Below are 26,453 nucleotides of genomic sequence, written 5' to 3' on the forward strand. Positions count from 1 at the left end.
TTCATGATGGTGCAGACGACGTGCTCAGGTCTGCTCCGTGCTCCCCTGTCCCTTTCACAGGTCAGCTTCCGCCGTGGCTCTCTGGCCTTGCTCCCAACATGCTGAGGGGAAGGCACCTTCTCAACGCTGACCTCGCCCCTCTCACTGGGGAGCCTGGCCAGCCCGGATCTGCCCTCTTGACGGTGGGAGCCATGCAGAGATGCCACAGAGGAGGGGCTGGGAAGGCTTTCCCAGAGAGCTCAGGCCAAGGAAGCAAGATGTTTGGGCTTTCTCTGTGGGCAGTGGGGAGCCATCGCCAGGTTTTTGTTCTCTGTTTTGGGGAGAGAACTCTAGGGGTCCTTCCCTTCTTGTGCCACGGGCTGCCAGAAAGCAATACTAGTTTGTGCAGTTTAACAAGTTTGGCAGAACAATTTCCCCCTTTGAAGTCTATGGCATCCCGGGCGAAAGTTGACTGCAGAACACATCTTCTTAATCTGTGGTTCCCATAAACGAGATTTACCAAAACCACTCCTCTTCTTGACATTTTGTCACTGACTGGATGGTCTTTGGAATCATCATACAACTTCCTCATGTTCTAGGTGGTTTCTCGAGGCTCACACACTAGAGCCTGCTAGCCACATAGAAGGATTATTGTTAGAACGTTCACGTGAGCTCGGAATTGGCGGAGAGAAGCAAGTTACTCTACGATACGTGAATCTTGCTCTTTAAAAAGGTTTAATTGAATTACGGAAGGCGCCACCCAGGGAGTCCCAAGCTGAAGTCCCAGGGTATCACGGTGCCCAAATCCCGTTTTTCCCTTTGTAATCATTACCCAAGGACACAGTGGTGTTCTCTGACCTGTTCGTGGTTGGATCTTATTTTCCATTTCCTTTGTGAAGTCACTGGAGGGTCTTATTTCATGTTCTCTTCAGGGGATAATTGCTCTTTTGCTGTTTTTCCAGATTCTCCTTTTTGGCATATTTCCTTTTGGTCTTGTGACAGTGGAAGCAAATGTTTGCACAGTTGGCTCTTCCACTCCATCACGGCTGCTCTGGCGTCGGTGTGGAGTGCAGAGAGGGGGCCGTGAGGCCAGGCGAGGCCGCCTCCAGCACCCTACGGCAACTCAGAATGAAAGAACGAATGAAAACCTAAAGTTGTGCAGCCCTATGATTTCCTCAAATCTTGAAAATTATGACGAACAGTTTATAAAGCTGAACCAGAAGCATTTGGGCAAAAGAGGAGGAACGATAGCTGTTGCACGTCCGTTATAAAAGAAAAAGCCAAACGGGAAAATGTATGCTTCCTTTTTTTCTGTCTCATTCTCTTTCATACATAATCCCATGAGGCAAGGCAAATAGATCGGAATACTATTTCTTTCTTTCTTTCTTTTTTTTTTTTTTTTAAGATTTATTTTAGAGGAAGAGAGAAAGAGCGAGCAGGGGCAGGGCCAGTGGGAAAGGGAGAGCGAGTCCCAAGCAGACTCCAAGCTGAGCAGGAGCCTGATGCAGGGCCCGGTCTCATGATGCTGAAATCACAACCTGAGCGGAAACCAACAGTCGGGCGCTTAGCTGACTGAGCCACCCAGGCGCCCCATAAACTATCTCTAAAGAGGTTCGGACCAGCGCTTCCCAAACCAGCTTCTCGTTGCTGTAATGAGGGAAGCATTGTCTCTGTGCGCTGGCCAGGGCCGTAACCGCTGATCACCTTAGAGATGTGGCTCCTGCGACTGAAGAGCTGAGTCTATAATTGTTAATTAAAATCTTGTTCATTTTAATTAGTTAAATTTAAGTAGCTGCAAGTGGCTGGAGATCTACTCTATTGGTAGATCTGCTAGAAACACGACATTAAATCATCTCCGTATGATTTATATCATCTGTTTTGACCTCCCCACCAAGTTCTTTTTTTAAAAAAAAAGATTATTTATTTATTTATTTATGATAGGGAGAGAGAGAGAGCGAGAGAGAGGCAGAGACACAGGAGGAGGGAGAAGCAGGCTCCATGCCGGGAGCCCAAGGTGGGACTCGATCCCAGGACTCCAGGATTGTGCCCTGGGCCAAAGGCAGGCGCTAAACTGCTGAGCCACCCAGGGGTCCCTCCCCACCAATTTCTAAACTCACATATCCAGCTGCCTGGTGGCTATTCCAGAGGCATACGGTTCCACCGTGGCCAGCATAGTCCCCTCACCCTCCCACATCCTCGGGCCTCCTGCTGCCTGGTCTTTCCTCATCGCAGTGAGGAGACCCACCACCCACGCAGGTGCTCAGGCGGGGATGTTCGAGTCCCCCTTTCCTCCCTCTTCTGTGGTCAGCCTGTCCCCTGAGCTCTTCCTCCAGATTGTATTCTGAGTCTCTCGGTTTCTCTCCACCTCCACAGCAGCCCCCTGAGGCAAAGCCTTTCTTGCCTGGCGAATCACAGTAGCTTCCTGACCCATCTGCCTGCCTCCTGCCCGCACCTCTTCAATGGATTCTCCCCTTTGTCACCCAGGGTGACACTTCTACAGCGTGAATCACACCTCATGCTCGCCTGCTTCAAGCACTGCATGTTGGTTCGCAGTGGCTTCACGGTAAAAGACTGAAAACCAGAACAACGGGGATTTAAACAGAGTAGAAGTTTATTTCTGCCACCAACGTAGTCTGTCCGGGGCTTCCAGGGGGCATCTCGTGACACTAGGGCTGCAGACTCTCCTTGTTTGCTAATCCGGCCACCACGTGCATCCATGTCCAGGCAGCAGAGGAGTGGCCAAGAAGAGGAGGGAGCACTCCTTCCCATTAAGGTCACTTCCCAGAACTGGCAGGTGCCACTTCCTACATCCGTCTAGCCATAGCTCAGTGACCTGCCCAGGCCCAACTGCAAGCTGGAAAATGCTGTCTTGTTTTGTACAGACATATGCCTGCAGGAAGGGGGCAGGGGGGGTCAGGGATGGCTGGTGGTCTTTGCCACTCCCTCCAACAGCTTTTATCGTGCCGTGTAAACTCCGGACCATGGCCCGGAAGGTTTTGTGTGGTCTGACACCGGTTGCTCTCATACCATATTCCAAATTGGCCTTCTTTTGTTCCTTTACATGCTAGCTCTCACTTGTCCCCTAGGTCATTTATACAACCCTTTCCCTCTGCCAGAAATGCTGCCTCCCTGACCTCTGCGGGCCCAGCCATGTCTTGTCACCTTGATTCTGCTCATATGACATCTGCAGAGCTTTCTCAGACCATCTGTCCAATCAGCAGGCCACAGTTCCTTTAGAATCATCTGCCTTGTTCTCAACACCTACCACTCCTTGAAAATACACCTATTTATTTGCATTTCCACGCATACCGCTCGCCCACTCTAGAGTGAGCTGCACAAAAGCAGCCCCTCACCATTCTTTTTCTCTACTATGTCTTGTGTCTCTGGTACAGAAAGGTTATTTCAATATGAGTTGGATGCATTGAATGAATTCATGGAACATGATGGAAATCTATACGCAGTACAGAATAGATGTAGGTGTGTGATCGTAAAAAAGTAACGCCGGAAGGGCCGGAGCTTGTTAGTTCAATTCCCACGTAGTAAGCGTAAGGGTGAAGGACAACTGAAGTTGTCGTTTGGCGGTTGTAAATAGTAGAGATAACGTGCTCAGATTTCTCGTGACCCCCTCGTGTGCTAGATCGATTTGGGCAGGACACCAAAAGAGTTGGTTGGATTTAAAAATGAGCTCAGGGATCCCTGGGTGGTGCAGCGGTTTGGCGCCTGCCTTTGGCCCAGGGCGTGATCCTGGAGACCGGGGATCGAATCCCACGTCGGGCTCCCGGTGCATGGAGCCTGCTTCTCCCTCTGCCTGTGTCTCTGCCTCTCTCTCTCTCTGTGTGTGTGTGTGTGACTATCATAAATAATAAATAAAAAAAAAATTAAAAAAATTTAAAAAAAAAATGAGCTCAACCATGCCCCACCACCATTGATGAAGGAGCTGGTAGCAGTCACAATGAGGCCTCGGTGACTTGGTGAGGACATTGGTGTGCAGATAATGTTTTAACGGGCGTAAAACTTGGGGCTGGTCAAGAATGAGGATGTTGGGTCACCAATCATCCTTTCCTCACCGTTCTTAGTCGATTTCTCCGTGGTTCATTAGCAGTCTCTTCATCATTTTCCACAAGACGGGACAGAGCTGATCTCACATCCTCTATGTGTCCCATGGTGCCTGCCCAGTAGACCAATAACCCAACAAGAACTTTGGAGGGATGAGTAACACATCTCACTAAAAGATGGGAAAAGACATCTCATCGGGTTTCTCATAAGTTTGAGGAACTCTTCATCATAATAAAGAGTCAGGATATTGTTCCTCCATATTCCATCCATGCAGTTCAGCAAATTCATTTAAGGAGTGGAACCAACATCAACAGTAAGTATTCTGGTTCACTCGTACTGGCGTGTGGGGCTTTTAGGCAGGACTCCAGCTTCTTGGTTCTAATGTTGTCCAGCCAGTGGTTTGACCCACAGCCAGCATTTAATTTAAGCCCATAGAACCCGAAACTAATGTTTTGAAAATAAAGAAAGCAGAATTCTATATATCCTGCCTCAGGGTCCGGTGATGTATCCCAGACTTGGGAATGCCAAGTGTCCAGTGGGAGGGGGCACATGCCAGCTCCCTGGTTTTTATCCAGCCTTTCATATAGAACACAGGTTGATCATGAATTGGAGACAGGGTGGCTGCAGGGGGATGTCTCTTCGGCTAGGGCTCTCCTTTGCAGATATTTATACCTGCAGGTGAGCGTGAGGTAGACCCCATCACTCTGGCTCTGGGGGAGAAATAGGTTTGCTCTGGGCTCTGAGGACATTTCCTCATGGAGGAGCCTGTGGACTGAGGTCAGTGCAGATGTGAATGGGATTCTGGGCCTGCCCATGGAGGGTTGATTGGTTTGTTTGTTTTAAAGATTTTATTTATTTATTCATGAGAGACACACAGAGAGAGAGAGAGAGAGGCACAGACACAGGCAGAGGGAGAAGCAGGCTCCATGCAGGGAGCCCGATGCAGGACTCGATCGCAGGACCCCAGGATCAGGCCATGGGTCGAAGGCAGATGCTCAACCGCTGAGCCCCCCGGGTGTCCCCCATGTAGGGTTTGAATGGGGACTTGGCTAGGCTTCGGGCCTGGAGGAAAGAGGCAGCGAGGTGGATGGAGGAATGCAGGATGTGCCTCGATCCCTCTCCGCTCTCCTGGAGGGGAAGCTTTACAAGTCTGGTTAGTGCCTCCTGTGATTTGAAGCCAGTTGAGATGGCTGAGCGAGCGTGTGTGAATTTTCCAGGCAGTCACGGGTTTTCCTTCCAGGCCTCTTCTTCCTCAGTGTCCCTGGATGCAGGATTGAGTTTAGGCCAAGAGGTTGTGGAGGGAGCCCTATTCCCTGGTGCCTGGCTGTGGCTTCCAGGCTGGTACCCGTTCCAAGTGAGCCACCAGACAGACGGTGGTGGCTGGCCTGGTAATGCCATGCCAGCAGAAGCCGGATCATTTCATCCCAAACTGGGCACAAAATTACGACGTCACTCTCGTATATTAGCTCCCCCTTTGACTGGCTGAGTGTCCTCTTCTGAAGACAAGTGACCACAAGTTCACAGAGTTAGGAGGAAAAATGCCACCAGCAGGGCAGATCTCTGCCACCAGTTCTGGCGGGTACTTGTTCCTCGCAGCTGCTAATGGGGGGTTCCCAGCGGTGGCCAGGACTTCGGTGCACACCTTCCCGCGAGACTGGTGCACACGGCGTGTGCGACGCTGTCACCAGTCACCCCCCACCCCCACCCCGGGACCAGTGAGGTGCCTTAGCTCCATCACCCTGACGAGTTTTGTCCTTCCTGAGGTTGGAGGCGGAGGCGGTTGCCCGAAAACAGCCTGAAGAGGTAAACCTGTGGGGAGTGGCCGGGGAGTTGTGGAAACGAGAGGGGCCGGAGCCCTGCGTGGACACCTGCCCCCCCCCCCCCCGCAGGGAGGCCTTCCCTGAGGTCCACCCGGACGCCCCAGGTCGGTTCTCTGTTCGCACTCTCATTCTTTGCCTATACTCTAAAAAAATTTTTTTAATTGTGGTGGAAAAATGCGTACGATGGACGCTCTCAACCGTGTCTAAGTGTGTCACGTACGTTCACATTGTGCGACTGTCACCACCATCCATTTGCGACAGAGCCTCTGTCCCCGGCGGACAGGGACCCCCCCTGCTCGGCTGCCGCCCTTTTATTTCCCGTCCCCGTGACCCTGACGACCCGAGGGCCCTCCGGGGGGACTCCTCCAGCGAGCGGCCTTTGGTGACTGGCCTGTCGCACTCAGCACGACGTCCTCGGGGCTCCCCCGGGCCGCAGCCTGCGCCGCACCGTCCCTTTCCGGGCCTCGGCGGTGCTCCAGCACGTGTGCACACGGCCGCGTGTGTGCCCCGCCATCCGGCCCGGCCCCGGGGGCTGCACGCTCCGGGGTGAGTCACGCCGCGGTGAACGTGGCTGCACACGTTCTGGGGGTTTCGGTCCCTTGGCCTTCCCCCCAGAAGCGGGCTTGCTGGGTCCTGCGGACGCCCTTTCTTCACCTGAGCCCTGGGGCCGCCTCCAGCCACGCTTGGCCTGCCTGTGGGGGGCCCGGGCCGTGGGCTGGGGGGGGTGCTTGAGGCCCTGCCCCCTCTGGGGCCCTGAGAACGGGGCTCTCACATGGACCTCGAGCCTCCCACGCCTGCTCTGTCCTGAGCCCCTCCCCCGACCTTCCGAAGAAGCCAACTTTTCCTGGCGGAACAGGGAGAAAGCAGTTACAAGGGGCCCCTCGCAGAGTTCATACATGTTGGCCCTATTTATGGTTTCTGGGGAACAAGTGAGTTTTTCCTTTTTTCTTCTCTCTCTTCAGCTGGGAGGCCTGTCTGCCCCCTCCCTCCGAGGTGCCTGCGAGGGCCGCCTCCTCCAGGCAGCCCTTCCTGCCTCCCCCCTCACCTTCCTTCCAGCCCCTTTCTAAACCCCTACCATGCTTTCTGAGCCTTGGTGGCATCGGTGTCACACTTCCACCTAATGTTGAGTTGGGTCATTTAAGAATTCATCTTGCCAGTAATTACAGATCTAGGAAAGGTATTTTCCTTAAAGACTTTTTATTTATTCATTTGGGAGAGAACTAGAGGGGAAGTGAGAGCATGAGCAGGGGGCAGGGTTAGTGGGAGACGGAGAAGCAGACTCCGACTGAGCGGGGAGCCCGACAACGTGGGGCTCGACCCCAGGACCCTGGGATCAAGACCTAAACCCAAAGCAGATGCTCAACCGACTGGGCTGCCCAGGTAGCCCTAGGAAAGATACTTTTAAAAACGTATTGACCTCTCTTCTCCGTGTCCAGCAGGGACTGGTGTTTCGTGGGCAGCTTGCTTGCCGTGTCGGTGAGAGTGCGATGCGTTTAGTTTGGCAGCAGGCTGCTTGAGCTCAGAGCAGGGTCACTTGTTGCTGTGGTTTGGCAGCCTAGTGGATTCTTCTGTGGATGTTCTCTAGAGAAGAAATTAAAAAAAAAAAAAAATTGGCGACCAGATTTTGCCCTCACAACATCCCACCTCGAGTGCATCCTGGCAACTAAGTGTTCTTGGAAGACAGAGGTTTCTGTTTCCCATATGGGCCGGTAGCAGGTGTGCGTGTGGGAACCATCGCTAGGTGGATCGGGAGGCCCTGACCCCTGGCCGAGCCCTTGCCGTGACCTTGGGAGACTCCCCCGAGGAGCCCGCAGACCTCTAAGGGCACCAAGACAATGAGGTCCAGCAATGAGGGACGAGGCTAGCCTATAACAGCCTCAGCAGTTGTGTGGTTCATTCAGGCATCCGTATTTTGGAACTCTTTGCTTTATTGTGATAAAACACACATAACGTAAGATTTAGCACTCTCACCATTTTGAAGTGTACAGCTCGGTGACGTTAGGTGCGCTCTCACCGTTGTGCACCGTCACCACCATCTCTCTCCTACACCCACGAAACACTAACGCCCCCTCCGCGCCCACCCTGCCCCTGGTCTGATGACCACCCTTCTGCCTTCTGCATGAGCTTGACCAACCCTAGGGACCTCATGGAAGTGGAATCATCCAGCATTTGTCCTTTTGTGACTCACTTATTTCACTTGGCAAAATGTCTTCAGGGTCCACCCCGTGTGTGAAGTTCCTTCCTTGTTGAGGCTGAATAATGTTCCATTGTACGTCCACACCACGTTTTGTTTATCCGCTTACCTGTTGGCGGACACTTAGCGTTCGTCTGCCTCTTGGCTGTGATGAGTAACGCTGCCGTCAACGTGGCTGTCCAACTTGGAGGCCCTGCTCTCAGTTCTTTTGCATCCCCTGGACCAGAGTCGCCGGTCGTACAGTGTTGAGAACTCCTCTTCGGAGACGATCTTTGGAGACCCGGCCTAAAGTACTGTCTGCATTAACAAATAAAAGATGATTTTGACTTTTTTTTTTTCCAAATAGAAGTAACAGGAGGCAAAAAACACAGTCATTATTTAGTAATTAAAGTACAAGTTTGGACGGAGTGGTGTGATGATGAAACCAGGAGTCAGGGCTGGTCTTCTGTTTTGTTTTCTTTGTAGCATCCTGTATACCCATGTTTGTTCTTGCTGCTAGAGAACCGTGGCTGTTAACTGATTTTCCTTTGCTATGAGTTAAGAGCACTTGGAGTGCTTATAGTCTTCACTTAGCTATACTTTCAAAGAATCAAGCTTTTTAAAAATATTTATTTATTTACTTATTTATCAGAATTAGGCATTTTGAGACAGAATGCTTGTTAAAAATGAGAATGATAGGGACGCCTGGGGGGCTCAGCGGTTGAGCGTCTGTCTTTGGCTCAGGTCGTGACCCCGGGGTCCTGGGATCGAGTCCCCCGTCGGGCTCCCTGCATGGAGCCTGCTTCTCCCTCTGCCTGTGTCTCTGCCTCTCTCTCTCTCTCTCTGTGTGTCTCTCATGAATAAATTAAATCTTTAAAAAATAAATAAAATGAGAATGATAGATTTAAAAATCTATTATTATAAAGTTGACATATGGTAGGAGATTATTTTAGGGAGGGATCATCTGCTCTGAAAGAGATTCACCGTGGCGCTTCTTCACCATTGTAAGCTAGTTTACTGATACTTGCTTACCTATACTAGTGCACTAGTATTTATTTCAAAGTACAAAAAATTGGCCTACCCCAAACTTCTACATTTCTGCTTATCATGGTCTATAGTCAATAAGCATCTGCTATATTAATGAAGCACCTGGTCATTTTGGCCTTGACACTGTCTTGGTTTTGCTCATTTAAGTAGTAGGGGTGCAGGTCATTGCTACACACACACACATCCAGGAACGGGCATTGTCCTCAGCCCAGCAGACACCGGAGGGGACTTGAGGGTAGCAGAGTAACCTGATGGTGCCCCAGCAAGAACAGTCTTTTCAAAAGAACAGCTCTGATCATGTCTCTACACTCTCTGGCTTAAATCTTTCAAAGGTTCAAGTTGCTTTTGGAATAAAGTGCACACTTTTCCGCCGTGGCTGGCAAAGCTCACTAGCGTGGGCCCTGGGGACCCCTGCCAGCCTGCTTTCCCTACGCAGCACTTGGTTTGCTGGTTTCAGTTCCTTGAGAACTTTGTAATCTGTTGCATCTCTGGACTCTTGCACGGGCTAGTCTTTGCTAGAACATGCTTTCCAGACTTTTTCTCAGGGTGAAATTTGCTCCAGTCCTCAAGGGGCATGTATTGTTTTCTCTAGGGATTCCCCTACCAGCCACAGCATCCGAGTGAGTGGTCCCTCCTCTGTGTGCCCACAGCACTCCCCAGGGTCTTTCTTACCGAACGCTAGTGCTCATCACATTGATTCTCCTTGTAAAACTTAGTTCGCTTCAGTATCTAGAAGATACAAGAGAGCTAGCGAAATACAGATCAGACATGAAGGATCCTGACACCATGCACATTTGCTTGCTCATCACTCAGTTCTAGGAAAGGAATATGGTCGTGTCTTATGAAATACCCTGTATGCCCCTCCGGGCCACCTCTGTCTCCTTGCCACCCTCCCGCTAACCCTGAGCCTGGCTTTGGTGTTAACTCCTTACCTTGCTTTTCCTTACAATTTGCTTCATCTTTTAGGATCCATAAACAGTATATCATTTCATTTTGCATGGCTTGGGGCTTTTAGCAAGTCGAATCATACAGCACTGTTTTGCACTCTACATTATTCCCCAGATGCATGTGTGTTGACCTTTATAGCTACAATTCATTCGTTTCACTTCCCTGCGAATATACCAGCGTTATTTGGCCCGTAATTGCCTTTTTACATATTTCTGTGCCTTCTCTTTCCCTCATGCCCCATCTTTATCCTGACACACAATTTTAAATTCCTGAAGGGCAGAGATTGAGTTTATCTTGCCCGCTGTGATGTCCTAATAACTGGCATGGAAGAAACATTTGTTAAGTGAGCCCTGTGCCCTTTGGTCTGAGGGTTTGCCCATGAATGGTAATCAACGCAATCCCATCCTTTTGTTTTGTTTTATAGATATTTATTTATTTATTTATTTATTTATTTATTTATTTATTTAATTTTATTTGAAAGAGAAAGAGAGCATGGACACTCACACACACAAGAATAAGACAGGGGAGGGCAGAGGGGGAGGGAGAGAAAGAATCCCAGTCAGACTCCCTGCTGAGTGCTGAGCCTGATGTGAGGCTCCATCTCAGGATCCTGAGATCACGACCTGAGCCAAAACCAAGAGTCAGATGCGACCACCTGAGCCAGCCATGGGGGTGCCAGCACAACCCCATGCTTGCTTGGCAGAGGCTTTTGCTCCCTGCACCCTCCCTTACTGCAGCACTCTTTTTCTGTACCAGGCCAGGTGGTAACTGTTTTAGGCTTTGGGGCCGTATGGTTTCTCACATAACTAACTCAGCTCTGCCGTTGTAGCATGAAAGCAGCCACAGATGATACATAAACAGATGGGTGGTCCAGTAACACTGTATTTACAAAAATAAACATTGGACCGAATTTGGTCCACAGCCTATGGTGTGCCAACCTCTGCTCTAAAGGACTTCCCTGGTTCCATGTATCTAGTTCTGGCCCGTGAGTTGTGAGAAGTGACACATCGCTACTGGCCCGGAGCACTTAATTACCTATCGATCGGTACTGCTACTTGATCATCCTGTACCTTCCAGAGGGACCCTCCCCCCCAAGTCTGGTACAGAGAAGGACAAACAGAGTGGGCTTATGGCACCTTATCAGGCCCTAAGGCAAAGTGATATGGCTGTCGTCAAGGTGGAAAAGTAGCACCTTTCAGAGTAGAACCAAATGCCCCTTTTAGGTTGTCATGTGTGCGTATAACATATAGACTATGTACGTGCATAAGACATAGACTAAAGGCACGAATAAAAATACTCCTGTAATATTTGAGTTATAGGCTGGGACAGAGTTTGCATCTCTACGTTACCATCTTTCACCCCAACTCTCTCTTTCCTGGTTCATTGCTGGCGACTGAGGCTTGAGCCTGCCTGGCTCTGCACACAGAGAGTGAGTGTGGGTGTCCTAACTCTACCAAGCACACTGCATATAGCCTGATGGAGAAAATAGTGACTTCTGTTTGTTGGGTTGGGCAGAAAAGCTTCTTTGGGGAGGTCCAGGTACAAGTGGAGAAATAACACATGCTGGGTCATCTTCCATACCTTGACGTGGACGCCACGCCCTTGAGTTCATGATACGGGAGCAAACCAGGTAGGACATTGCAGTGAAACAAGGCAGCTTCAGACAGATTTGAAACCTGAGTCAGTTCTGGTTTTCTCATGATTTAAACGGGGCTACTTACACTGACCTCGCAGGATGATTGTGAGGAATGCAACTTGCTTGTTGTGGTAGCCAGTTATTTTGAAAGAAAGATGGCTGAAGGGAGGTGCAAATGATGAGGTTAAGAAAAAGAACAGGATTGACAAAAGCGAGTGCTTACCGTGCACTGCCAGGTACTGTTCTAGCTCTTGGCTCCTCATTCCACTCTTACATCGACCCTGGGAGGAAGGTACTATTACCCCCTTCACAGATGCTGAAGAAAGCACGGAGAAGGAAGGTCACTTGGCCAAGGTCGCTTGGCTAGTAAGCGGTAGAACCAGGATTGCTGTACATGTGTGTAGCTGGAGAGTCCCCACCCTTCGCCGGGACACTGCTTCTCCTGGTATTGGCACTGACCCTTTTTTTAAGTGTGGCTGTCGTTACCTTCTATTGGGGAATGCCCCTGAAGCCCCTCACCACCGAGGTGACTTGGTCAGCCCCGTTCTGCTCTCCTGTGTTGACACACAAAGTGGCCTAGAGACGCCAGCCATTTCTCTTAAGGACAGAACAGCCCCGAAATCGCCTCGGCGTCTTCACATACGATGTGTATATGAAACATCTTAAAAGAGTCAGCTGCACATAACAAAGTGTGGATGTCATTGGTGCCTTTTGGCAGAATTTCCCTTGAGATCAGTCAGGTCCGTGTGTCTGCTTCTGCCCAATGAGCTATAAGCAGAACTGACATGTCCCTTCTGGTCCGGAGCATTTAATTACCAATGAGACAGCCTCTAGGCCTGTAACACGTCAACCAGGAACATTCAAGATGGTCTGATCTTTGAACCCATGTCCCGAGTGACCGTGATCAGCAGAGCCCCCTACCAGCCCTCAGTGGGCATGTAGTGTGAGCAAGAAATAAACTAACGATGTTGGAAGCCTCTGAAATTGTTAAGAGCTGATTTTTGCTGCACCATGACATAGCCCGTGACTACTACACAAACCTGCTGCAGTTTTCTGTCCTGGCAAACAACTCGTTTGTACAATTTTTTAATTTTATTATTATTATTATTACTTGACGTGAGTTCGGACTAGCATGAAAGAGTATTAGCATTAACCTTGGGTGTATGGAATTTTATAGAGAGTAAATAAGTTCCAAAATTGGGGTCCAGCTCCATAAGACACTACAAAGTCTTATCCCAAAAGAGCTGACTTCCTGATAGGGTCAAGAAGTGTTTGTTTCATTGGCAGGCGGTCGTCCGGGGACTCCAGTGTATAGAAATACTGTTACCTGATATGTGCAAGTTATTCCCTTGATAGTCTTTCTATCCATTCCTTATTATTGTGGTTTGAGAATTATTTCAAACTGAAATAATTTTGAAATGATTCTCTGTAGGAAGACCTTCCACTCACCTCTCACCCAGCTGTGTCAGACAGTACAGGGTAGGCCGGCACAGGTGTGTGTTCAACAACATCACTTCCATTTGCCCAAACTGGGCAGCTTCCACCTAAATTCTTTTTTCATTTGCAACTCCCGCCTAAATATTTCCCAAACCTGCTTAACTTGTCAAGTTTGGGCAAACCATTCACCCCCGTTGGCCCTGTAGAGTTAGTACATTGTTGGCATATCAAGCATTGTCCCAGCCAGAACCTGTTTTCTTATCAACGGTGTCTTAGACATTTAGGATTTCTATGTCTCTCACCTTCTCTCCTCCTTCTCCATCATCATGTTCTTTATAGTCTTCTCTTTCTCTTGCTCACACACAGGCATTCTCTCTCCCTTTTGCTTGCCCCCTCCCCAAAGATTTAAATTGATCCTGTTCTAAGTTCCCTGGCCCTGGGGAAAGGTGTGCACGTTATTCATCAACCGTAATGAGCAAAACGGCAGGAACCCTCTGAAACCCGTCTGCTGGGAACTGGGGGAGGCTGGAGCAGTCATCAGTAATCCGAGCCCACCCGGCTGCATGACTTCAGGTGCGAATTGCATGAGTTTCTGCCTTAAACACAAACCCCAGAGATTTAGGTTTTCAACTTGTGTTCAAGGTGATACGTAGCAGGGGTAAAATTAGTGAGAGAAATTTAATATTGAGGGAAAAGAAACATGGCAGCGTTCCAGTCCCCACGAGGTATGTTTGCCTTTCTCTTTCACAGAAGCTAAAATTTCCAAAATAAGTAGAACTGCCGTCTGTCCTCCCCATCTCCCACCCCACGCCAAGCCAAATGGGACACCTTGAGCTTGGTGCACGGGGTCCTCGGCTTCCCTGACAGCGTCCCAGAGCAGGAGATAAAAATTTCATCCTTGAAAATGAGAAGCACCAGCCTGAGCTTCCTCAGAGAGCATCTGATGATCTTTTAAGATTTAGAGATTATCATTAAAAAGTGGGCCTTCCCCTCAGAGAGCTTCTAATCTAGCAGATTAGAAGACGTTTGTCCAGAGGAGAAAGAGCATCTCTGGGGGGAAAGATGCTCAGGCCCCTTGGGTAGAAGAGAAAGATGGTTTAGCTTTCTGCTCTAGTCTACACACAGCACTGGGGAGTGGAACTTGTCTCAGAGGCAGGCCAGGTACAGGACGGACTCTCCAGGGAGCTCATTAGGGGACTCAGACTTACATCATGGAGGAAACAGCGCAGTCAGGGGCGGGCTGGCGGGGAGGCCCAGGCCAGGCTGTCCTGTAAAGGCGGGCTTGCTGGAGCTGCAGCAGCGTGGGGCCAGACCGCAGCCCCGCTTGTCCTTCCTGCTAAAATCCAGCACCCCGAGAGCTTAAGAGAGGTACCCACGGCCCGAGTTAGAAGGGAGACCTCTGAGCAACTCTGATGGCCCCCCAGACGGTGAAGGGGGTTTGGAGCCGTCAGGGAGCGTGCAAAGGGGAGGAGCTGTCGGCTTCTCCAGGAGGATGGAGGCCTGCGGCCTGGGGGGTAATGACAGCAGTGGCAGTTTGTAGGAGGTCCTGTTCCAGTGCCCCTTGAGTCTTGCCGGATGCTGCTGCTCACGGGCTGAGGGGCTCATGTCCTGTCGGCCTCTAAGTCCTAGGAGAACTGCCCGGCTACTCCCTGTGCACAGTGATGCAGACAGACCCCGTGGTGGTGTCACCTAGCCCTGACCTGTGTGTGCTAACAGTGGCAGAGGCAGGCCATGTCCCCTGCTCTCCAAGTGGCCACCGGCCCGGGCCGCGGGAGGGCCCCACTGTGCTCTCAGAGCACGGGTTCCCTGGAGGAGACGGGACCCCAGCTGTGAGGCACCCACACCTCCGGCCCGCCTGTGGGAGGTTCCGCTCGCCTCCCTGGCCTCCTGACTCTTCCCCCGCCCCAGCCTCTTCCTTGGCCACTATGGCTCTGGGCGCCCGTGGTCTTTCTGGAGCACAGTGTGACTGACTGCTCCGACTCTGCAGCTGAACCAGTTTGCTGCAACCCACAGTTGGAGGAGCAGCCTGACCTCTGGTACTGTGGGCTGCCTTGAACGTGACCCACACGAGAGCCAGGGACGCTGGCACCTGCCCATCCTCGTGTTGCTTACAGACCAGAGGGAGGGAGAGGCATCCGCACCTGGTCTCTGCAAAGTTTGTACCCTGTGGGGGCAACTGGAGGAGGTGCCGTCTGAGCAGTGGGAGGGCCCTCTCACCCCATCCCCTCTCACCCCATCCCCGGGCTCTCCTTCCTGCGGACTCCCCCTCTACTCTGCTCCCCACCCTCTTCTCCACACCCTTATTTTTGTGCCCTTTCTTCTACCTGAAATGCTTTCTCCTTCATTTACCATTTGTATTTCAAAATCCTGCCAGTTTCTCATTGAGTCAAGTCAAAAGGCCTTTTTATCTTTTCCCTCTTTTAAAATATGGATTGCTTCGTGAATTTGCCTGTTATCTTGTGCAGGGGCTGTGCTAAACTTCTGCTCATCTTCTCTGTGCCACGGTTTTAGTACACATGCTGCCCGGGCGAGCACAAGACCCCCCCTTCCCAAACGAGTCCTCCATCTCCCCACCCCCCATGCCAGGGTGCAGTTCCCGGCTCTCGGAGCCCCTGCCCCACCTGACTTTGCCTTTTGCACCATCAGCGTCCCTTCCCTCTCCAGCCAGGCTGCAGGGTGAATGTGCGTCCCATCGGGTTTTGTCCGACGGACCCAACACGGTGTTTGCGCAGTGAACTGCACCTAAATACACTGAGCTGCATTTTGCAGACACTCGGATGTTTGTAATACAAGTGCATGAACTAAAGATTGATTCAGGGAGGCTAAAAGTCATTGGAAATTTAGGAGCAGGGAAGGACATGAGCGTTGAGGGCTGGGAAGGCCTTCCTGCGGGGGAAGGAGGGCTGGAGGTGTTTCATGGCAGGGACAAGAAGGCACATTCTAGAGCGAAAGAGGATGCATGGTGACAGTATCAAACGCAAGCTGGAGCGGGAGCACAGAGGCGGTGGCAGGTGGCGGGGCTCAGAGGGGCTCGTTCGTGGCTCAGAAGGGTCGGCCGAAGAGGAGAGCTCTGGGGGGATTCACTTAGCAGCACAATTTGGTGTTCGCCTCGTTTGGCCAGGGCACGGCAGTGCTGATATGAATTGCTCAGGTCGGGCCGTGGAAGGAAGAGGGAAGGGAGGAGGCTGGTGTCCAGTCTTTGGTCTGGCTTCTCGCTGGCGGGTGCCACTCTGAGAGGATCACACAGTAAGCATTTGTATTCTGAAGCCAGCCAGCAGTATTTACGGCTGTGCTCTTACTGGCACGATTGTTTAATGAAATCTGCAGCATCTTCAGTTCCCCAAATGCCGCGTGTTTCCCTAGAGAAACATATATGGCTATAAGGCATTCAAAGACAAAATATAGAAAAAAACTTCCTAATGTCTGCTAGAAATGGAATTGAAATACCAACAGCACCAAATGAAGTCATCTCCACTCTTAAAATTCCTAGTCTACCAACTACTTAAAGGGCAAATTCAAGTAGACAGAAGAGGCATGTGCTTTCCTCTAAGGGGAATATTATAATCAGAAGAGAGACATTGATAGACATTTATGTCTGGATCTCTTCTTTCTGCCCCAGGAAGCCAGAAATTGGTCTTTGCCAGTAGCGACCTACTGTGTGTGTACGGGGCAAGGTAATTAGTCGGCAGGGGGCCGTTGTGCAGAAATGCGCGTCCTGTCCTATTTAATGCCAGCCTTGTATATCGGATGCAGATGCACACATCAGAGGCTTTACGTGCCCTCCCCGGGGAGAGAGACCGTACGCGTGGCCGTAGCTACAAATGCCAACCGGTAATTGCACCGTAGGACGCAGCCGGTCCTGCCCTGAGCTCCTCTGTCTGCCACACTCGGGGCCTCAGCCCCGGCCCGCAGGGCCCGTGATGCTCCCCCCGCGATCAAGTTCACTATCGTGCAGCACCACCGTCGTGGCGAGTGGCTTAGCTGGATGCGTCACCGGGCAGGATATGTGGAAAAGCAATTAGCTTCCTGAGGGTCAGTAACTGATATTCTATTTCCAAACACAGAATGTGCTCAGATATAATCATGAGAATTAATCAGACCCAACTGCAGTTGTATAAGCAATATTTTGACAGGGGGTGGTTTGTTTTGAAGCTGGGCGTACTGGAGACGTGACATGATGAATAGGGGTGGATAAAGCAACTACCAACGAATACATTTCCTCTTGGGCTTGATTTTACATTTTTTTCTGCTTTTTTTCTTGAAGCTTATTGTCATTTAAAGTCTCACTTCTTACAGCTCTTAAGACGGTTCATATAAACATATTTTGTGTGTGCAATAGAGAACGTCTGTATTTTATTCCCAGGCTTCCCTACGGGTGTCCGTGTCACCATGACTCGCTCGGTTGCCCGCACCCACCTTTGACACCCCTGCCACTGTAATTAGCTATCAGAGTCCACCCATTCTCTCTTCAGAAACAGTCCTTAAAACCCCACAGTTCCCATCCTAATTCCAACCCAAATCGATTGGGATCCTAAAGGGTCAGAGCGGGAAGGAGTGTCTGAGATGGTCAAGGACCAGCAGGGCACGTTGTCCGGGACCCTGCTCGTCTTCCCAGCAGACCTGGCCCTGGCCCTGCCCTCGGGCTCAGGCTGCGCCTCCTGCGGGGTGGCATCACATCATCCCCAGAAGATTCTCGCCTCCTTACCTGGCTCCAGGGCCCTGGCCCATCAAGCCATCCATCTCTTCTTCCCCAGCTTTGTCTTACCAAATGGCCCCTTTGAACGCTGTCGCTCTCTTCCTCACTGGCTGCCTGTAGGTTTGCATCTCCAACTTCTCATACAAGGTTGTCATCACTGGATTTCACTCTGTTTTACCAAGGCACACCCCTCACTCCAGCCAGTCTTCTCTTGGTCCTTGCACTATGCCCTGGTCATTGCTGGGTCCACCTCTCTGCTCACACTGCTACCGCCACGTGGATTACCTGTTTTCTCTTCTGACTCTTCAGAGCTCACCTTTGAGCCTCCCTCAGTGCTCCCTGAGACCTAGCTCTAGGCTGTGCTGACCCCGCACTCCTGAAGGGTTGTCCTCTACCTTCTGTGTGCCCCTGAGTGCTTACCATATGCCAGGTGTGGTGCCGTGGAAGAAACCCAGACGTGCACCAGGCAGGAGCCCAGCCACGCAGCTTGGAGTCTAGCACAGGCATTAACACATGCATACAGATAATTTTACTACTGAGGAGTATATAGTAAACACTATGGTTGTTAAAGATGTAGGTACAACTGAGCCTGTTTATGTTCAGATTTCTCTCGTGTCCAGGGAGCAAGACGGTGCAGCATAATAGTTAAGTCAGATTCTGAAGCCAGAGGATGTGTTGCCAGTGACTAGCTGTGGGACCTGGGGCGGTGCTTCCCCTCTATGTGCTCGGCTTCCTCATCTGTAAGGATGGAGGTAGTAGGAGCACCCAGCTCCCGGGGCTGCTGTCAGAATTATGTGAGTTGACACTGAAAGTGCTCAGCAAAGGGCCTGGCATGTGGTAAGCACCAGGGAAGCATTAGCTGTCACCTCCCCCACCTACCATCACCCTCATCCTCGTCGTCCTCCCCATTGTCATCTCTTACACTTGACTGCAGATTTCAAGGGCAGGGATCACAAGGTTAGTATCTCCCTGAGCATGTGATGGGTGCTTGGCCAACACTGAATGGGACAGGAGGTCATCTGATACCTGGTTTCTCATGCCTCGTGCTTCAAGATCAGGAGAGTAAGTGGCTGTGTCCCTCCCCCAGGCCTTCCTGTGCCTGGCACAGCACCATTGCTTCAATGAATTGGCTGAGGACGGTTGTGTCCAGAGTCCCCAGGACCACCCCTGGGATTGATGGGGGAGTGAGTAGACCTCACAGGACTCAGCATCTCAGCATCTCGTTTGGCTGTGATTTATCACAGCAAAGGGGTACAGAGCAAAATCAGCAAAGGGAAAAAGTGCAGGGAGCAGAGTCTGGAGGAAACCAGGCTCAAGCCTTCCGGAGGCCCCCGGAGGCCGAGTCAGGCAGGATGCACTTCATTGCTCGCGCCATGAATTGTGACAGCACGTGATAAATGCTCGTCTAGCGGGGAAGCTCATCAGAGACCAGCACCCAAGGTCTTTGCTGGAGGCCGGTCACACCAGCACCCTCTGCTCAGCACGTCCCAGATCCCAGACTTGCAGAAGGCAAGCAAGTGGTCAGCAGAGAGCACACCGTCTGCACGCCCGGCACGGCTGCAGCGAGGCACGCTCAGCAGTTAGGGAACGGTGGGACCCCTCCCGTCCAGGTTCCCAGACGCCGTCCAAGGGCCAGCCACGCGAGGAGCCGTTCCTAGGCAGAGCGGCGTCAGGTCTGCTGTGCGGACTCCTTTGTGCACAGCAAGTCGGACTGAAGGTACGTGTTGGGCAGGCTTTTGACTAATTGGAATTTTACAGAAGAAAGAGAAATCGCATCCCCTTGAGCATATTTTAAGCACTTCATTAATACTTGGTGATGAAATAATAATAGGGAGAAAGAGATGTAAAGCTCAAATGCGGAGAGGAAAAACAATTCACAACTTGAAAGAGAATTTTGGCCTAAGTTGTTCGTAATTTCTGCGCCCCCCAGACGTGCACCTGTGTCGTGCTTCCAGCGACCAGCGGAGGTGGGAGGCCCGCACGCCCCGAGCACACCCCCAAAGGCTGGTCCTCCTCCCAGGAGAGCCGCTGTCTGGCCTTCAGGCTCCACCCCCAAGCATTCCTTCCACGCAGGAAAACACAACCAAGGGTAGGAAATGTGTCCCCGTCCTCCTCTGCCCTGCTCCGTCCATGACCTGGACAGGATTCCCATTACGCAAGCTCAGATGCTGGCCTGCCTTGCCACTTTATTCTGCATTTCAGGGGCCCTGTTTCCTGTCACCTCCTGCTGCATTAACACCCTACTCTGGGATACCGGATGGATGTGACTGACTGGCCTGATCAGTGTCCCCTCACCGAGGAGAGAGTTCAATTGTGCCATAGTCCTCAACCTGGATTTCATATTTATTTTTCTTTAAGATTTTATGTATTTATTCACGAGAGATAGAGAGAGAGAGACAGAGACACAGGCAGAGGGAGAAGCAGGCTCCATGCAGGGAGCCTGACGACGTGGGACTCGATCCCAGGACCCCGGGGTCATGCCCCAAGCCGAAGGTGGTGGTAAACCGCTGAGCCACCCGACCTGCCCTGGATTTCATATTTAAAGTGCCAGCTGTCTTCCTCCGCCTTCTTCCCTGTGTTCAGGCCCACACAGCGGAGCTTCCAGCTCTGGGCCAGCAGAGACCAAAACCGTTTCTCCGTCTCCCCGATAGGAACAGTAGCAGTGCCCGCCTAGGTCCTGGGTCGTACCTGGCCCGCCAGATAGTTTGGGGCTGAACAGAGATGCTGTTGTTATTGGTTCTAAAATGCATCCCGCTCCGCGCTGCATACACACACGTGGGCATGGGTGAAGCCAGAGCGCATCACATTCTCGGTGCTGTGTCAGAGGTTCGCCGGCAGCTTTTCCTTTCTTGGTAGGACATTGGGTAAGGGATGGCACCGCAGAGGAGATGAAACGCTCTGCAAGCTGGTAGCACTTAACACATGCCTCGCAGGAAACAAATGTTCAGGGTCGTTCGTTGTTGTTGCCATGGTCAGTGTCATTGTCGTCATCAAACAGGACACCCCTCCAGGAGGGAGATCAGTTTTTTCTGTTCAGGTATCTGATTTTTTTTTTTTAGGATTTGTATTTATTTATTCATGAGAGACAGAGAGAGAGGCAGAGACACAGGCAGAGGGAGAAGCAGGCTCCATGCAGGGAGCCTGACATGGGACTCGAACCGAGGTCTCCAGGATCAGGCCTCGGGCTGAAGGCAGTGCTAAACCGCTGAGCCACCCAGGCTGCCTGGTATCTGATTTTTTAATACTCACAAGACAAAGACTCTTATCCCCACTTGGCAGATGAGCAGAGTGAGGCTCAGGAAGTCCGGGCAACGTTCCTCCCCCCCACAGAGCTGGCCAGGCGCAGACCTGGAGTCTGCAAGCCATAGGCCCGCCAGCCAGCTCTGGCCAGCTGCCTTCTCAATGTGGCCTGTGAGCCGTGAGTGGCTTTTACATTTTTTATGAGTTGTAAAACATCAGAAGAAGGTGAATATTTTGTGACACATGGAAATTATGAGAAGCTTAAGTTTCAGGGTCTGTTCAATAAAGTTTTATCGGAACACAGCCCTGCTCATACGTTTATCATCTGCAGTGGCCTTTGCACGAAAGTGGCCAAGGGGATGCATCAGAAACCGCATGGCCACACGACACCTGAAATAGTTGGCTTTTTAAGGGGAAAATCTGCCAGCTCCCTGTCTAGCCCTTTGCACTCTGATGCGTGTCCGTTGTGGGAAGAGAGTGCCTCGTCGCTGTGTCTTGCACACTTGGTAGGCACTCGGTAAGTGCTTGCTACGCTGACTTTCTGTAATCGGTCCCCGGTCTAGGAAGTAAACCTCCAGACACGCCGGTTACCACGGCACCAGATAAGCATCAAAATAAAATGCTCATAAGCTCAAGGAGAGGAAAACCAGTTACAGAGATGCTCCCAGACACCTTTTCCAACTTTCATATTGTGTTTCATATTCGTGCAGCATCTCCGAGAGAATAAATAAAATCAAGTGATTTCCTAAGAACGAGGCCACATTCCAGGAGCAGCTGAGCAGGTAAATAAGTCTCAGGTAGGAGGTATTTTCAGAAAACTGAGCGCTTAGCAGTTGGCTGCTTGTCAGCCCTCGGAAGGCCTACTGCACAGCTGCCCCAGGACCAAGTGCGGACCTCAGGGGGTTCGGCGGTCAGGAGACCCCTCCGCAGGCGCGTGGAGGAGTGAATCTGTGCCTCCTGGCTTTGAAGGCCCTGTTGATTTCAGGAGATCAATCAGATTATTGAAACTAAACCAGGATCGATGTCCCCTCCTCATTAAATGTTGACAGGGTAGGTGAGCATCTGCACAGATCATGGTCCGGGCTTGCTCAACTTGGACTTTGAGTCAACTGTTAGGCACATGGATGCACAGTCAGGTGATAGGTGCCGAGGTGAGCGAGGGGCTCCACTGCCTCTGACTATGAACAGCAAGAGGCACAGGGCACCCCGGGAGCTTTCCCTGGCCGCAGGGGCAGCAGCCGTGGGCCGGTACAGGGGCCGATGCCCCGAGCACCTCCACCAGGTACGGCCCTCCTTCCCCGGCCACTGGACACTCATCTCCGGAGCTCAGGGGTCTTAGGAGAGAGCATCAGTCTTTACACCTGCGTGGAGAAAGCGCCCTACCGAGTCAGAACCAAGAGCCAGGGCCACCTGCCCTCGGAAGTCTGCGAGGACGCCCCACCCCCGGGGCCCCCGGGAAGACTTGAAGCTCCTCCAGGACCAATTCAAGAGCCTTCACAACTTGTTTTAAGGATTTACAATTGTTTATTAAAATAATTTTCCTTCAAGTCGTTTCTTCCCCCAAAACATAATTTTTTAAAGAATTTTTGTGCCTAAGCACCTTTACTTTTGTATAGAAGATAAATGGAAAAATAAGCTTAGGAGGAAAAAAAAAAAACCAAGGCTTTTTTTTTTTTTTTAATGGAAGCATGCATTCCATTAAGTGAGGTTCAGCGCACCGTAATCCACCTCGAACCATCGTCCTCGCAAAACCGAATCTATTTTCGTATCATTTGCCCCTTTCTCCTAAAAGAAAAGTGGGATGCACCACACCTATCCATTGTAGTTGTGGTGTACTGAGTTTTTCTTTTTCTTTTTTCTCTTGAATATGGAAGTGTCCCTGGGTGGAAGGGAAATTTTCACAGGAAAAGAGTTGCACTTAAGATACATTGAAAACCAGTTCTGGGGATCTCTGGGTGGCGCAGCAGTTTGGCACCTGCCTTTGGCCCAGGGCGTGATCCTGGAGAACTGGGATCGAATCCCGCGTCGGGCTCCCGGTGCATGGAGCCTGCTTCTCCCTCTGCCTATGTCTCTGCCTCTCTCTCTCTCTCTGTGTGACTATCATAAATAAATAAAATTTTTTAAAAAAATTTAAGAAGGTATTTAAAAAAAAAAAAGAAAACCAGGTCTGATATTGAAGCCGTGTGGTTTCAACACATACGCATATGGAGGATGAGGCATTTCGGCAGTCTGTGTATTAAAATCTTCCTGTGGGCTAGGCCAGGGCCTCTAAAAAAAGCACATCACATTGGGAACCTAAACACACGTTATTATTACATCGTTCTTTCTAATAAGCAAGTTACACGTGAACTTTGGGGAAGCATTGGCAAGGTGGAGACTGCCTTGAATGTAGGGTTGGAGGAGAATTAGGGGGAGCTGATGACTCTTGTCCTTGCTTGTGGTGATTTTTTGGTCCTTGTATTTTTTTTTTAATGATTTTATTTGTTTATTCATGAGACACAGAGGAGAGGCAGAGACCCAGGCAGAGGGAGAAGCAGGCTCACATGCAGGGAGCCCGATGCAGGACTCAATCTGGGGACCCCGGGATCACACCCTGGGCCGAAGGCAGACACTCAACCGCTGAGCCACCCGGGTGTCCCTGGTCCTTGTATTTGTAATGACAGGTCGTGCGGGGTGGGACACGAGATCCAGCTGCTGTCATTAGCCCCCTTCTGGCTGGAGTGTCCCTTTCTGTCTTGTGAAGAAATGCTTGAGGGAGTCGGGAGGAATGATCAGCTAAGCTAAATGATTCATGGGAATATTAAGAAGGGAAAAAGAAAGTATTTTCTTAAAAAAAAAAGTAAACCTCACACTTCAAGTGACAGAATTAGGTCAAAAATAGAGCCATCTCTGGGAAAGACCATAGAATGTTAATTAGCTCATCACTCGGAGCCATCCTGACGTGTCAGCAGCGTGGGCCTGGAGGGATGCCAGGACTGGTGTGCTGTATACACATTTTTGTTTCAGTACGTGTAAGTAAAAATAGGAGCGCACCCTCATCGCACCACCCGAGGGCCCACCTGAGGAGCTGCACGCATCTTAGGCCACCGTGGAGCCCTGCGCAGAGCTTCCTCTCCGTCTGCTGTTGCCGCTGCTCCTGGCTCCCCTTGCCTGGCTCCTGTTCTTGTGCCGCCCGTGGCTCCCCTTTCTCTCGGAATCCTTTTGCCTCAATCCTAGCATCGGAGGGCTTGTTTTAATTTCCCCACAATCTTACAGATTGAATCGCCCATCTTTGACTTTCTTCAGCTTTTAATCGCTCTGACCCACTTTATGTTGAAATTTGGCCAATTTGATGGAAACGAAAGCTCCTTTTAAAGCAGTGCTTTTGAGGCCTCTGAATATTTTTGGGGTCAGAGACCCCTATGAGAACTTGATGAAAACTGTGAGCCCTTCCCCTGGAAAAATGCTTATCACACAGACCCACACACCCATGTTGTCTTACATAAAAGTACAGAATATTCATGGGTATCCCTGAAACACATCTCTGGGTCCTATGATGAAAAGTGCGTGGCTCTGGTTGAGCGCCAGGGCCAGGGCCAGGCATAGGGTGGGGAGCCTGACCTGTGTCCCAAATGCCGGGATCATGTGAAGGTGCATTAGGTGAAGGACCACAGCAGGAAGCAGATTTCCAAGAGGGACGTGCTCTCAAGTATTTTTATCACATAGAACCAAGGAGTCAAAGTTTGGTTGAAAACCCCGGTACCAGAAAACACCTTTTGTCCTTTTGAAGACCTAGTGGTCGTGACTTCCTGCCCCTTCTCCATATTCTCAGTCTCCTTGACCTCTCTGGAACCCAGTGCTGGGCTGTCCACGTGATGAATACTGATGTTTTCCTGTCCAGGTGGTACTTAAGCCATGTAGTGACTACCTGGCTCCTCCTCTCACTCTCCGTGACCCAGATGGGGCTCAGTTCTGGCTGGGGTGGCCGTGGACCTGCGCTGCTTTGGGGACATGCATAGGGAGTGAGATGACCACAGAGCTCTCGGCAAGTGCTGCTGAGGCCTGGACAGGGGGCCCCAGAATGGCCCTGCAGGTGCCATCAGGCCTGGCTCACTAATGCCTGTGGTGACAGCGTAGAGAAATAGACATTTTCAATGATGACCAAAGGACAGGCTTTGAGTAGCCAACCAACTGCACCTGCCTGGACCCTCCTCCTGCCTCAAAAGTTTGATTTCCAGACTACGTAAAAAATGTGCTTGGAATTTCCGAAACCTCTGAGAATAATGCAGCTGTGACCTCCAAGAAGCCCGGGAAAGCAGGAAGCTCCGTGGAAAAGAGCATTTCCCTCGAGCTACACGTGCACTTTCTCTAAAGGTTTGTGGACACCAGCATCTGGTGAGGGAAAACAGGTCGTATCAAGGTCCGTGGATTGAAAGGATTGAACGGCTTGACCGAGACTGTGTCTGCGTGGACTTAGGACCCTCCCGTGTGCTCACTGCCTGAGACTTGAGACCATCGCCTGCCCTTTCCTTCCACAGGAAATACCTGGGACGATTGCTGCAACATTGACAAATCTCAATGAAATTGTGTTTTTAAGTAGAGGACAGGGCGGGGGGGACCAGAGGCCGCTTGCTCAGGCTAGATTTGGCTGCCAGGGGTGCTCTGGGGTTTAGTGCTCTTCTACGACGGATATTCTGGGCAGGCGTTTCGCTTGTGGAGCAGGTCGAAGTGAGTCTGGTGGCCTTCAGCTTAATGCTTGTCTTATGGTAACAACAGAAAACAAGTTTTTTTTTAACAGACATATTCTAGAAAACCCATAATGGATGGTTTCTATAATTATAGGTTTAGTCTGTATTCTTTAGTGTTGAGTTCTTTGCCAGCAAACACTCTCAGATAGAAAGTGGGTGTGCTCCAGGGGCAGGCCTCCCTGCCAGCTTTGTTCCCCGCTGCAGCTGCGGGACGGGCACACGGTGGGGGCTCAGTGAAGACTTGGTGACTGGCTGGGCTGGTCAGAAGCCGGTATGTCAGGTAGTCCTACCCCTTCTCCAAGCTTTGTACCGAGCGAGGACAATTTTGCAGCATCTTCCCGTGTCTTCCCAGCCCAGAGTACAGGACGGGGGACCGGTGCATGTGCACCACAGCCGTTTACCACCTTAGCGATGCAGCCGACCCCCCCCCCTTTTTTCTCGTTCCTTTCATCTCCTCTTGGCTCCCAAGGACTCAGAGCAGCTTCACCCTCCTTCGGATCCACTCTCCGCTCCACAGCCAGTGACCACTCTGAATCCATCCCATCACCCGTGAGGCTGAGAATCCTTTCAGCCACCTGAGCCCCAGGCTTATCGGCCACGCATCTCCTGCCACCCCCTGCGCTGGACTTCCCAGCTGGGCGCATCCCGAGCGGCAGGCCCAGGGATGGGTACGGGGCATGTGTCCTCCTGCCCT

General features: G+C 51.1%; 1 protein-coding gene and 1 long non-coding RNA gene across 7 annotated transcripts in view; one reads left to right on the forward strand and one right to left on the reverse strand.

Moving 5' to 3' along the window:
- SLC22A23 (solute carrier family 22 member 23) overlaps positions 1 to 26,453 on the forward strand; it is a 163,108-nt gene that overhangs the window by 53,993 nt on the left and 82,662 nt on the right. The window contains exon 4 of one of the 5 annotated variants that reach the window (XM_041771626.1): positions 942 to 1,405. The exons of 3 other annotated variants lie outside the window; for them this stretch is intronic. In XM_041771626.1, coding sequence (XP_041627560.1) covers positions 942 to 1,066 — 125 coding nt within the window. In that variant the 3' untranslated portion in view covers positions 1,067 to 1,405. Of the gene's footprint in view, positions 1 to 941; positions 1,406 to 26,453 lie in introns of those variants that run through there. One more of the 5 variants, XM_041771628.1, reaches the window with a different exon arrangement.
- Positions 15,854 to 19,504, reverse strand: LOC121500151. Of its 2 annotated transcripts, none has more exons than XR_005990312.1 (2): positions 17,862 to 19,504; positions 15,854 to 16,455 (listed from the first exon to the last, which is right to left on the reverse strand). It is a non-coding gene; the product is annotated as an uncharacterized LOC121500151 (long non-coding RNA). The 2 variants fall into 2 exon arrangements; XR_005990313.1 differs by having other exon boundaries at positions 17,802 to 19,504.

The sequence above is a fragment of the Vulpes lagopus genome, chromosome 10 (genome assembly GCF_018345385.1).
Source record: "Vulpes lagopus strain Blue_001 chromosome 10, ASM1834538v1, whole genome shotgun sequence".
Lineage (NCBI taxonomy): Eukaryota > Metazoa > Chordata > Mammalia > Carnivora > Canidae > Vulpes > Vulpes lagopus.